Raw genomic sequence first — 9,968 nt, 5'->3', positions numbered from 1 at the left:
ATTTATCCCCCTAAGGGATAAATAAATTGAATTGTCTCAACCTGCAAGTAAGACATGTTCCTGGCCTGTATCCTCATACCCCACAATTTGAATTCTTTTCACAGACAATAAACTACATTTACGAGCAGATATTCATTTAAAACATGACAGACTTTTAAAAAAGTAGATAGGACGAAAATTCCTAACTTTGTCCCGTAGCTTCAAACCCCTGATTCTGCTGCTGTGCTTTTATTTGTTTGCTCACTTTTTCCAGCCGTTTAGTTTAACTGTAGCACAAATAAATTGTTAATTTTTTTAAAAGGAAACGACTAAATTGGAATAAAGCGCCATGGAGATGTAGCCATTTGATTTGTGAAAAGGTCAGAGTGGATGGAACGGTGTGCGCGCGCGTCCGCGCGTGTGAGGGATGGCTGGATGGAGGAGGAGGCGGGAGGAGGCTGATGCTGCGGAGAGGGAAGGAGAACAGAAAATACAACAAGTGACTGAACTGTTGCTCCGCAAATAAAGTGTCTGTGCGCCGCGTTTCAGCTTACCGAACGATCAGAACTCCACGGATTTATGTGCATGTTTTACTCTCGCGATGATTAATAAACAGACCTAATTGATGTTTATTTACATATCGGCGATTTCTCGGCTTTTGTTTTTTCTGCTCGGAGAGGTCTGACCAGCACGAAGGAGTCCTGGACCTGCTGTGGGAAGTTTCATGCGGCCGGTCAAACTGATTCTGATTCAGTCGGTCTGAATTTGGACCGAAACGCAACTTCTCCCGGTGCGCACGTGAAGGCGCGTCAGCGCGTGGACCAGCTGCGGCGGTTTCCTCCGAGCCCGAACGACACGGAAAGAGTGGCAGATAAAAAAGAAATAATCCTAAAAAAGTCCTGGTAAGAAAAAGAAAAAAGGATTAAAAAAATTCCTTATTTTATTCTATTATTTTTTATGGTATAATTGATTTTTCTTCCTCCTTAAATCAACATTTCTATTATTTTAATTAAAAATCTAAATGTCCAAAAATTACAGTTAATTAAATTTTTATCTTCTATAATGTTCTCTGTTACATTTAGGCAATAATCTATCACTACAAATGTTGTATGCAATTGCTATTACCATGTGGATGTCTAGTTTGATAATATCACATTAAATTGTGCATTAAAATATGTAACGTTTCTTAGAATAAAAGTTTTTTATATTATTGTTTTTTATTTTTATAGTGATTATATGCTGTGTATAGCAAACATTTACTTGCGAACTGAGACATATTCAATGTATTTGATGGAACTGATGGGCTTCCTTTAAATCTACGTACTTTACGGTTACATTTATTTTATAAATCTCCTTTTATCATGAAGAAATGTTTGGTTTAAATGCAGAATCATTTTTATATTATTAAAATAAATTGTAAACCTTTCACTAACTTGAGAAAAAACCCCAAAGATTTAGTCTTTTCCTTGCTCTTTTTTTTTCTCCATCCTGGACAGAGGAGTAAAGTGCCCTTCCTTGTATGTGGTGGGTGAGATGAACCCCAGCGGGAATACTGTAGACCCCACCTGACAAGTCTCTGCCTGAGCAGCTAACGGATATTCACTGGAGCTTCTACAACCGCCGAGCTGGATCAGAAAGAGAAAACCAACATTTTCAAAGATATTTTTCCACCCAAATACCTGTCAAATTTGTCTAGTTAGATATTTTTTCTTTAGCTTAGGTTCAAGTTGTCAGACTCTCAGCTGGAAGAGAGTGAGGAGCAAAACGGATGCACACATCTGTTGAGCGCCAAGAAATGGGAAAAAAAATATTTGTTGGCTTTTAACAGAATTCTGCTATTTGAAAAAGTCTGAGGCCTTAAAAACAGACTAAAGCCCTTACGTTTGCTCAAAAAATCCCACATTTTCCTCTTTTTTTCACTGAAATTATTTTCTGTCCAGAGGTCAGCCTGGCTGGCACAACTATTCCAGCTAAGGGGGAGGAGGACTTCCTCACGCTGGCTACCTCAAGACTCAGCCGCAAGAAGCGAGTCATCGGGGCTGGAGTTGGTGTGGCCATGGTCCTGGTTCTACTCGTGGCCATCCCCCTTTTAGTCCACACAACGAAAGGGGGAGGGTCCGGAGGTGGTGGCACCCATTATGAAATGCTTGGGAGCTGCAAGATGGTGTGTGACACCTTCACCCCTTCTCAGGGAGAGCTGACAGCGGTCTCGCCCCAACCCCCTGAGCTCTCAAATCGCAGAGTCAAACAGGGGTTCAGGGGGAGTCCTGGACTTCCTGGTCCTCCAGGTCCTAAAGGGCCTCCAGGAGAACCAGGTAAGCCTGGGCCTCCTGGTCCACCAGGGCCTGGACCAGGTGGCTATGGATCCTCTCATTACACTCCTAAAATAGCTTTTTACGCTGGCCTCCGGAAGCAGCATGAAGGAAACGAGATTCTGAAGTTTGACGATGTGGTGACCAACGTAGGGAACTATTACGAGCCAAGTACAGGCAAGTTCACTTGTCCTCTGCCGGGTATCTACTATTTCACCTACCATGTTCTGATGAGAGGGGGTGATGGGACGAGCATGTGGGCAGACCTGAAGAAGAACGGTCAGGTGAGTGTGAACATTGTGTTCTGTGTTGTAGACCGATCGGCAATGAATGCCTCCTTCCTGACATTGAATAACAGAAGAATTAACCAGATCAACATTTTTGGTGCAAAGAAAACAATACTGATTGGTTTTGCAACATTAAAAAATAAAGGCAGAATAATGAGGGGAGACAAACTTTAAATGAAAAAAGGAATTCCATAGTCTTTATTTCTTTTCTATGCAAACTAAGCTGGAGAAAGACAGAAACAGTCAAGCGATTCAGAGGATAACAACCGTCCTTGTCTCTGTGGAACAAAGCCAAAATGCAACAGCTGGCTATCGTCTTCTGAGGGACTCTGACTTTACCAGTAATAAACAAACACGCTAAACTGACAAAAAAAGCCTCTTCCATCTGGAGAACAGTGACAAGCTTGAAGAACTAAGGCTTCAGTCAGCTGAGGAGCTCTGATTCTGACAGACGAGTGATGTCCTGGGGATTGCCAGAGACTACCAAGTAGAAAAACACATGCTTTGCTTTGTTACTGAGGTTTGGTTGAAGGCACAGTTTCTTTACACATAATTTTCAAAGTGCGTGAGCAGATAGCAAAGTGACTTGCGCAGACCACCACTGTGCTTGCTCCTCCAATTATATACTTCACTAATTCCACATCTTGAGATATTTTTAATAGACGTGCTGCTAAGAGCTTAAAAGGCAAAAAGGGATTTTATTTCAGAGTTTGCACAGTAGAAATCCCAAATGCTGCAGATTCTGCGTTTCACGTATCTCCAAAGCTGTACCGGTTTGGTTACACCATCAGGTTGTGTCATTGTCAGCCTGTTTATTGTGAACTTCTGTAGAATACTTTAAAGATCCAGGTTGGTTGTGTGGAGGAGACATTACACACTTTGTCTAAACACTGACATCAGTTTGCCAATGCTCCAAGAAGGTGAACGTGGCTTCAGAGATGGAACTCAAGCATCTTTACTACAAACTAATTCTCTTTTCTTGTTCATCCTTTTTTGCTTATAATTTAAAAATAATTTAACATTCAGAAAACAAAATTAATGCCAAAAGTGTGGGCAGTGAAGCATGGAAAATGACTGGGAAGGCTCCATAATTACAGAATCCCATCCTAAAGCTAAGAACCAAAAATAACCAAAATTAAAGCAAACTTCAAGCCCATAAAATAAATAGTTACTGAAAAGAAATAAACGATCAATAAAAATGTTTCTTTTATTTCCCACACATTAAGGAACACAAAACATGAAGTGGAAAACCTCAAAGAGCATCATTTACTCATAGACAACAACAGAGCAAGTTTAAAAACAAAGCACTTCTGAACAAGACATTTGTATTTCACATGAGATTTATTTTCTCTTGAGGTGTATGAAGATACATTTGTAGGAGTTTAGGATACAGAATATAGAAAAGTACTTATGTAACTGTAATATTTAATATCCCTTTACAGAAATAAATAGGCCTAAATTTAAAAAAAAAAGATGATCTGTGCAGGTGAATTTGGCAGCTAATGTCAGCAAAAGATGAAATCGTAGTAAAGTTTCAATTGTCCTTTTATGTGAATTTGCCAGACTGATTGTCTGCCATGTCAAAACTGTTTTTCTGCTGTTGGAGCCCCCAAAAATGGGTAATTGCCAATTAAAAAAACGTGTAGTTAGCTTCAAGCTTCCTGATTTACTCCATTCTGATGCCTCCACTGTCAGAAATAGATCCATGTACGCCTTTGTTTTCCTCGTCTGAGCTGGAATCTGGATCAAAACTGTACGGCTGGATAGATCTGATATTGCTCATCATTTTTGTTGCACCATTTATGTTAGGAGGGGGTGTGAGGGGCTGTAAGCTAGCGGGAGAGAGTGTAAACAGAGGGATGATGGGAAATTAGGCCGGCTTATTGTCAACAGTCACAACTCAGAGGTAAATTTCTGATGAACTCCTACTGCTCTGCAGAAACTTTGTCCAAGAAAGCGGCGCTGATTTTAGATTTTGGATAAAAATGGCGTAATCATAATTAAAATACTATCGGGAATGCTTTTACAATAGATGAAAAGAGGATAAGAGAAGATATTAAAGATGATGATGTCCGAGCACCCGAAGACTGTACACATTAAGGTCTTTAGAAAAGGTCCCTTCAGCATTGCTAAATTAATACTAAGTTACAAGATCACCCTAAGACTGTTAAACACTTGCAGCAAGGTGTCAGATGAAGACAACAATCATGAGCTAGAGCATCTTTGGGTTTAAAATTCCCAAATCATGCAGGGAAATCCTCCAAATGTTGGTGGAGAGAAAGAAAATTATGATCCCGTGAGGATTCTGGATCCATACTAATCAACGCATGACCACAAACTCAGGAGATGATGCAGTACTAACATGAAAACTTCAGAAGTGAGGAAGTAAGCAGAGGCAAGTTCAGCGGATGTTGAATCTGTGAAAAATAGTCTTCATTTGTGCAATAACATCCAACAGCCTGTGCTTGACCAAAGATGTTGCATCCATTAAAAAGCAGGCCTGACATTTTGACTTAAACAACAGTTCTGGTTGCTATTGAAAAAAAAAAAAGAGATGCAAAATCTGCCAAATTACCTACGAAAAATATTAATCTGCAAGTAGAGGCCCATGAATAAGACAGTTTTAAAGATGAAAAATATATAGGTAAAAAATGAAAATATATTTGTTATTTTGTCCACTTTCTTTATCTTTGAAGTGACTTTGGCTGAAAATGATTAGCATGTCAAGTTTAATGTTAATTATTACAATTTTTTATCTTTGCTAAAGGCTTCCAAAAATAATATATCTGAATCTAGTGAGCGATCAAGTCTATAAATATAGTTATTCCCCGTTTTATTGATTTGACAGGATGTGCATGAAGTGCAGTGCAAAGAGAACAGACTGTTAAATGCCAGATATAATTGGGGGTCTTGGTTTTTTAGCATGCCTTCACTGACATTGTCATTCCTGTCTTCCATGCTGCTAAATCTTTCATAGGCTTTAGATGAGATCCTCTCCCCTTCACCTGTGCCCTTCTTTACACACGTGCACGCACACACACACTCACACACACACACACACACACAAACACAATTTACACTTTTCCTATCCACACTGTCTACTGACTCCTTCCCCATTAATTATCTCTTCCATCAAATGAATTATTTAACCCAATTCAGAGCTGATCTTGGCCTTCACAGGTTCATTTTACTTGCCGCTTCTGTGGAAGAAGAGTAAAGCTCCTTCACATGGAACGATCAATTTACAGGTTGTCAAATATCAACTTATGAAACTGCACTGACAAATGTACAACAGAGTTTTAGGGCCAGTTTACAAACTATTTTTTTTTTCAATTATGACTTTTAAGTGGTAGATTTACGAGAAAAAAGTAATAACTGTTAAATTACGAGAATAAAGTCTTTAAAACAAAAAAAATGTACGCGATTTAAAGTCGTAAATTTACGAGAAAAAAGTTGTGAATTAACAAGAAAAACACCAAATTTGTTTATCGGAGCCTTGATTGAAGATGAAAGATGTTGTGAAGTTTTATTTCCAGATAGGTTTCAAAAACAAAGAATTTCTGAACCTTTTGGCGACTCAAAACCATTCATTAATTCATCTTCTAACCCGTTTTGTCCCTTTCGGGTTCACGGGGCTGCTGGAGCCTATACAACCTGGACAGGTCGCCAGTCTGTTGCAGGGTCACAAATCACACACTTATGCACTCTCACATTAACAATAGGGACAATTTAGAGTAACCAATGAATCTATGAAGCATGTTTTTGGACAGTGGGAGGAAGCCAAAGTCCCTGGAGAAAATCCATGCATGCACGGGGAGAACATGCAAACTCGACACAGAAAGGTCCCCCATTGATGTTCTGTTTTAGGTCCCCCAGCCTGGACTTAAATCTGGGGCCTTCCTGCTGTGAGGCAAGAGCGCTAACCACTGTGCCGTAGTCAAAATCAAATAATTGATAGTTTAGCCAAATTTGCCGGGGATGAGGAGCTCAGAGACACGTTTGGGTGAATAGGACGGCTTTCTTTTTCATTCACATACCCAGAAGTCCATTCGTCTCATTATGTCATGAGCCTCTCATGCGCAGAAGAAACACCAATGGGGTACGAAATCATTGTTACATACGGTCCCTCCTCCAGATGAAACGTCTCGTTTCAACATAAAACAACAAAGATGAATGAAAATAGTCTGTTATATTAGCATTAGAATGTTGAAAATGCCAAAAAAGTGCTCCTCCTCAGACGGAAGCGTCACACAGACTTAGAGATCTTGTCTTTCATGGAGCAAGAAAGGATTAAGGTGGACAGGTGCAGGGATACCAACGTCTTCATCAACGGCTGCAGAGATCCTGCAAGCCACCCATCAATAAATAAAACATTCATAAAATGTAAATTAAACAAATGAGCTTCCAAACATTTGAAACATTATCAAAAAACATTCAGCTCACCCGTCCAACTAAGTTAAGTTGGTCTGCTCTGCTGCTGCGTGGTGTTCACTTGCTGCTGCGCTTTATGCTCACATCCACTTTAATTTACGAGAAAAAAACGGGAAAAATAAGACTTTGAGTCTTTTTTCTCGCAAATTTACGACTTTTGTTCTCGTAATTTACTTTTTTTGTTGTTTTGGTGGCCCTAAAACTCTATCGTACAAATGTACTTATTCCTGAGATCATAAATAAAAACAGAAAAGTGTTTAAACAAAGGCTGATAGTATAAAAATGTCTGCCAAAAAGTCTGGCCAAAATATTACAACTTTGATTATATCAGAACATTTGCAATCAAATTTCTTACATCTGTGATTTTTAGTTAATTTGAATTCCCAGAACCAGATAAAATGTGCTATTTGTGATTTTTACAAAGGAGCAGTGATGTGGAGGGATAAAACAACAATTAACTGTAACGAAAAATTATTTTTAACCAAAAATTGCTGTAACTTTAACAAAGGAATCAGGTTTTTCAGCGTCGCTGAACAAGGATTTGAAATAATCAGTGTATCACATGTTGGCAAGAATCTATCATCATGCATCCCAATTTATTCTGCATATCAATAAACAACTTTTTTGCTTCAAATTACAATAAACAGGAGAATTTTACTTTTTATTCAGTTAATCAAGATTTCATTTTAGCATCTGAAAATACCAACATTCACACAGCTTTGTTTTTGTTTGCCTGATTGCAAATTTTACATAGTACTACTGTGAAGTTACGTTACTATGAAGCTCAGGACTCTTTGGCATTTCACTTTCTGTTTCTGGTTTCAGAGTGTGAGTAGGTGTGTGTACATGGGTGTGTAGTTCCACAACAATTTTCAGACATATCCATGTTGCTAATCAATGTCTTGTCAAAGGGAGCCGAGAACAAGACGTATCCTGGGGAGAGATTACTGCAGAGACAGGCAGGACACAGACAAGAGCGCTGACATGGAGAGGGATGGATGGGGACTCACTTCATGGATAAAGGCTCTTCGGAGAAGAAGGGAATAGGAAAAGTGTGCTGCAAAAGTATATGTCAAGTTATCTTCTATCTCAAAAACTTGCTGATGAAACATCCAACTAACTTGCAAGTTTACAGCAGAGATGCACCGACAGGAAACTGAGTTCATGTAATCTTTTTCCTTTCTTGTGTCCCATAACTCATGGAAAGATTGGTGTTGAGGTAGATGACCTTTTCAATTGATATATAATTCACCACCAATATGTACTTTGCCCTTTACAGTGATGAGCATGAGGCAAAAGTATGAATATTTATAGTTTGTTGAGTGTGGGTGAATCTGAGCTGGTCAGTTGGTCAGTCTGTAGCTGCGAACCGTGGAAAGGACCAGTTCCTTAGAAAGCTCAGAAAAATGCTCTCAGCAGTGACAAGGTAAGGTGTAAAGGTCACGGCAAAAATAGAATAACAGTTGACATTTGATCTTTAAACTGTGAGAAAATTAAAGGTGCACCAGCCAAGAGAAATAGGTTTTAAAAGCATGAGGAAAGCTACGACAGTTCTGATAAAAACCCCAACCCAAAAAAAATCTAAAGGATAGAAGTAAAAATTAGAAAAAGCTGAATTTAAAACTGTTATAACTGTTTTGAATATTCCTTTAGACAATCAGCTTCAGGCAGAGAGCATCAAAAATAATTTTGAGTGTTAACATTGAGGTGAAACTTAACACTTCAGTTTTATATTACCCCTTTAAAGGGAAAGTATCCACATGCGTGACAACTTTAAGCTAACGAGATAATTAAAATAACCACTTTAAATGTATTTCCTATGTCAAGCTTGGACTCAATTAAAGGAAAGAACGGCTCACCTCCAGCAGGCAGGTGTGATGCTGCTGCTGCTGCCGTGTGATCTGGAGGCTGCTAATTAGAGAAGCAGCCAGACAAGGTGTCAATAAGAGGCTCATGCAGCACTTCATTCAATAGTTTTTAATTTCAGTTCATGTTGGCATTTTTTCAGCTGCTTCATACTCCAATACTTGTAGCCTAATTGGAATATTTTAATTGAATATTTCATGGGTTTATTGTCTGCTTTTGCTTTACTTTGGTGTGTCAGTGGTGTCATGTAATAATGGGAGGCATTATATGATATAAGGGGAAAAAAGTCAATCCTTTTTAGACGGCGATTTTGTGGAGCAAGCAGACAGCCCTGTCATACGCCTTGCAGCTTTCCTTGTTCTTCTCTTCTTTTCTCCCAGACAACACATGTATTTGCAACTTGACCATTATTTAACTATATATTTCTGTGATAATGGGGGAGGCCATTATATCCTGAGGAAAGGTCTCAGCTGGTTGTTGCTGTTTGCAGTGCCTTTGTTGTGCTTTCCTTTTGCCTCCCATTATATCGGTTTTGCTCCTGATCAAGGCGCCAGTGTTTTGTCTTTTCCATAAACAGTTGTGTGTCACACTGGCATTTTCAGATCAAATACGAACGTGTAAAAAAGAAGATAGAGCTTTTTTAGAGTATGTATGCATCATTTAAAGGGGTTTTAGTTTCTAACCTGTGAGACATATTTTCGTGGTTATTCCTGTTTTTTTATAACAGGAAATGGGGTTTTAAATCTATGCATTTGGGGTTTTTCCCCTCTGAAATCTCAATGTCTTGTGGTTTTATTTAAGCAGAAACGCTTCATCTTGTATTTAGTCAAAAATATTTCAATGGTCCAATACATTTGAACACAATGGGCTGGTTTATTTTACAAACTTGGGGCGTTTTTGCAAATTTTTGCAATGTTTTCACAGGCTAAATGTCTGATTTACAAAACAGACACATAAAAGTTTAGCATTGTAAAGGGTTCTCAAACTGGTGTAGCTGCGTGCTCATATGTGTGTGGCGTTGATAACATTCGCTGTGCTGAATGGATATTGTGTCTGGCGACAGCAAAATAGCGCACGTTCTTTGAACCGCTAA

The 9,968-nt window shown here is 38.9% G+C and overlaps 1 protein-coding gene across 1 annotated transcript in view; it reads left to right on the top strand.

Moving 5' to 3' along the window:
• Window positions 1-449: 449 nt before the first annotated feature.
• The window catches only part of LOC101158517 (complement C1q-like protein 4), a 29,236-nt gene continuing 19,717 nt past the window's right edge, over window positions 450-9,968 (top strand). The window contains exons 1-2 of the mRNA XM_004068504.4: window positions 450-881; window positions 1,476-2,575. Coding sequence (XP_004068552.1) covers window positions 2,036-2,575 — 540 coding nt within the window. The 5' untranslated portion in view covers window positions 450-881; window positions 1,476-2,035. The remainder of the gene's footprint in view (window positions 882-1,475; window positions 2,576-9,968) is intronic.

This window comes from Oryzias latipes, chromosome 5, assembly GCF_002234675.1.
Source record: "Oryzias latipes chromosome 5, ASM223467v1".
Classification (NCBI taxonomy): domain Eukaryota; kingdom Metazoa; phylum Chordata; class Actinopteri; order Beloniformes; family Adrianichthyidae; genus Oryzias; species Oryzias latipes.
This window is presented reverse-complemented; position numbering and strand designations above follow the sequence as displayed.